The following is a 1,811-nucleotide window of genomic DNA, read 5'->3' as shown; positions in this document are numbered from 1 at the left end:
ATAATGGTAGAAGTTTGAAAGAATAATTCACATTTTGTCCACTGTAATAAAAAAAAATTTCTGGTTTTTTGTTTATAACCAAATACATAAAAAATTGAAAAACATTTCTTGTGGTCTATCGTTTTAATAAAATATTGATCTATTGTAAATATCTTTTAAAAAATGAGAAAGATATGGAAAAAAACCGGTTTTGGTCAATTTTCAATCTATACATTCACTATTTAACATTACAAAAAAGAAATAGACCAATCGGTTCTAGTTGCTGTAAAATTTTCAAAAACTTCTGATATGCTGAAACAGATTGAATTTTTATTTAGTTCCAATAACGTTTTATGCACTTTTTTGAGTTTTTAAGACCTCTAGAAATGTAAAAAACTTTATATGGAACAATTTTAAAGTTGAAATTTTGTTTTGATTTTTGTCGAAATTTCGGTCGATTTTTGGAACCCGGAGCGGTCTATTATTAATAACTCCGGAATTATTAGTTATAACCTCTTATGTTCCGGACCTGGAACGAAAACCTGTTGACCACATAATGGTAGAAGTTTGAAAGAATAATCCACATTTTTTCCACTGTAATAAAAAAAACTTACTGGTTTAGTTTCAGTTAATTTTTTGTCGGTATTATGTAAAACACATTGTTTATAACCAAATACATAAAAAAATGAAAAAAAAATCGCTTGTGGTCTATCGTTTTAATAAAATAGTGATCTATTGTAAATATCTCTCAAAAAATGAGAAAGATATGAAAAAAAAACCGGTTTTGGTCTATTTAATTAATCTATATATTCATTATTTATATTAACATTACAAAAAAGAAATAGACCAATCGGTTCTAGTTGCTGCAAAATTTCAAAAACTTCTGATATGCTGAAACAGATTGAATTTTTATTTAGTTCACCTTGCAATTTATCTATTTTTTGCAACAACAGCATTTTTTAAATTTGAACCAATAACGTTTTATGCACTTTTTTGAGTCTTTAAGACCTCTAGAAATGTAAAGAACTTTATATGAAACAATTTTAAAGTTGATTTTTGTCGAAATTTTGATCGATATTTGGAAGGTCTATTGCTAATAACTCCGGAGTCATTAGTTATAACCTTTTATGTTTGGTACCGTTGGAAAGAAAATTTAATTTTCTATCATATTCAAAAAAGGTTGGTGTTCTATGAGAAATAGTTATCGAGAAAATTTGTGATAAAGTCAAAAATATCAAAAATATAAATTCCCTTATAACTTCAAAACTATTACAAATTTTGCAGTTTTCGTGACGCCAATCGATTCCCCGGAACATTTTACATAGGTTTACATCAAAATATTATATCATTGCGGTACAGTTTTTGCGCAATTTACAAAATAACAAAAAGTAAAAATTTGTTAACAAATTTTCCAACCATTTTGATGTAGTTTCGCCGTGATCGGCGTTTAAAAATTCAAAAATTTTTTGCGAGATAACTTTTAAACATATACAACATCGTTAGTATCATTAAATAAATATCAAAAAATGTCAAATGTCAAAAAATAAATGGCATTTTTTCAGTACTCTGGGAGGCCACCTAATTACTCCCTTTCAAAGAGGTGCGCAACTTTCCGGACATCCTGTATTTAACAAGTCTACTTTTTCCGAAAAAAATTTGTTATTTCAGAAATGAGTGGCTTTTGTAATAAAAAATTATTTTTCATAAGCAAAAGCTACAAATTTTACAAGAAAAAATTAGACCAAGAGTTGAATTCGGCAAATTTTTATTTATCACAATACGTTAACTCCTTCTATAATAATTGATTTTAATAATTATTATAATAAAAAATA

General features: G+C 26.6%; 2 protein-coding genes across 5 annotated transcripts in view; one reads left to right on the top strand and one right to left on the bottom strand.

The window, feature by feature from the left end:
• Positions 1–149, top strand: part of LOC123015733 (iodotyrosine deiodinase 1) — a 23,601-nt gene extending 23,452 nt beyond the window's left edge. Inside the window, exon 4 of the mRNA XM_044415648.1 lies at positions 7–149. Coding sequence (XP_044271583.1) covers positions 7–18 — 12 coding nt within the window. The 3' untranslated portion in view covers positions 19–149. The remainder of the gene's footprint in view (positions 1–6) is intronic.
• LOC123015716 (lachesin-like) overlaps positions 1–1,811 on the bottom strand; it is an 86,682-nt gene that overhangs the window by 15,641 nt on the left and 69,230 nt on the right. The gene's annotated exons all lie outside the window — the stretch shown is intronic.

The sequence above is a fragment of the Tribolium madens genome, unplaced genomic scaffold (assembly GCF_015345945.1).
Source record: "Tribolium madens isolate multiple individuals breed KSU strain unplaced genomic scaffold, Tmad_KSU_1.1 Scaffold_11;HRSCAF=98;Tcas5.2_LG3b, whole genome shotgun sequence".
Taxonomy (NCBI): domain Eukaryota; kingdom Metazoa; phylum Arthropoda; class Insecta; order Coleoptera; family Tenebrionidae; genus Tribolium; species Tribolium madens.
This window is presented reverse-complemented; position numbering and strand designations above follow the sequence as displayed.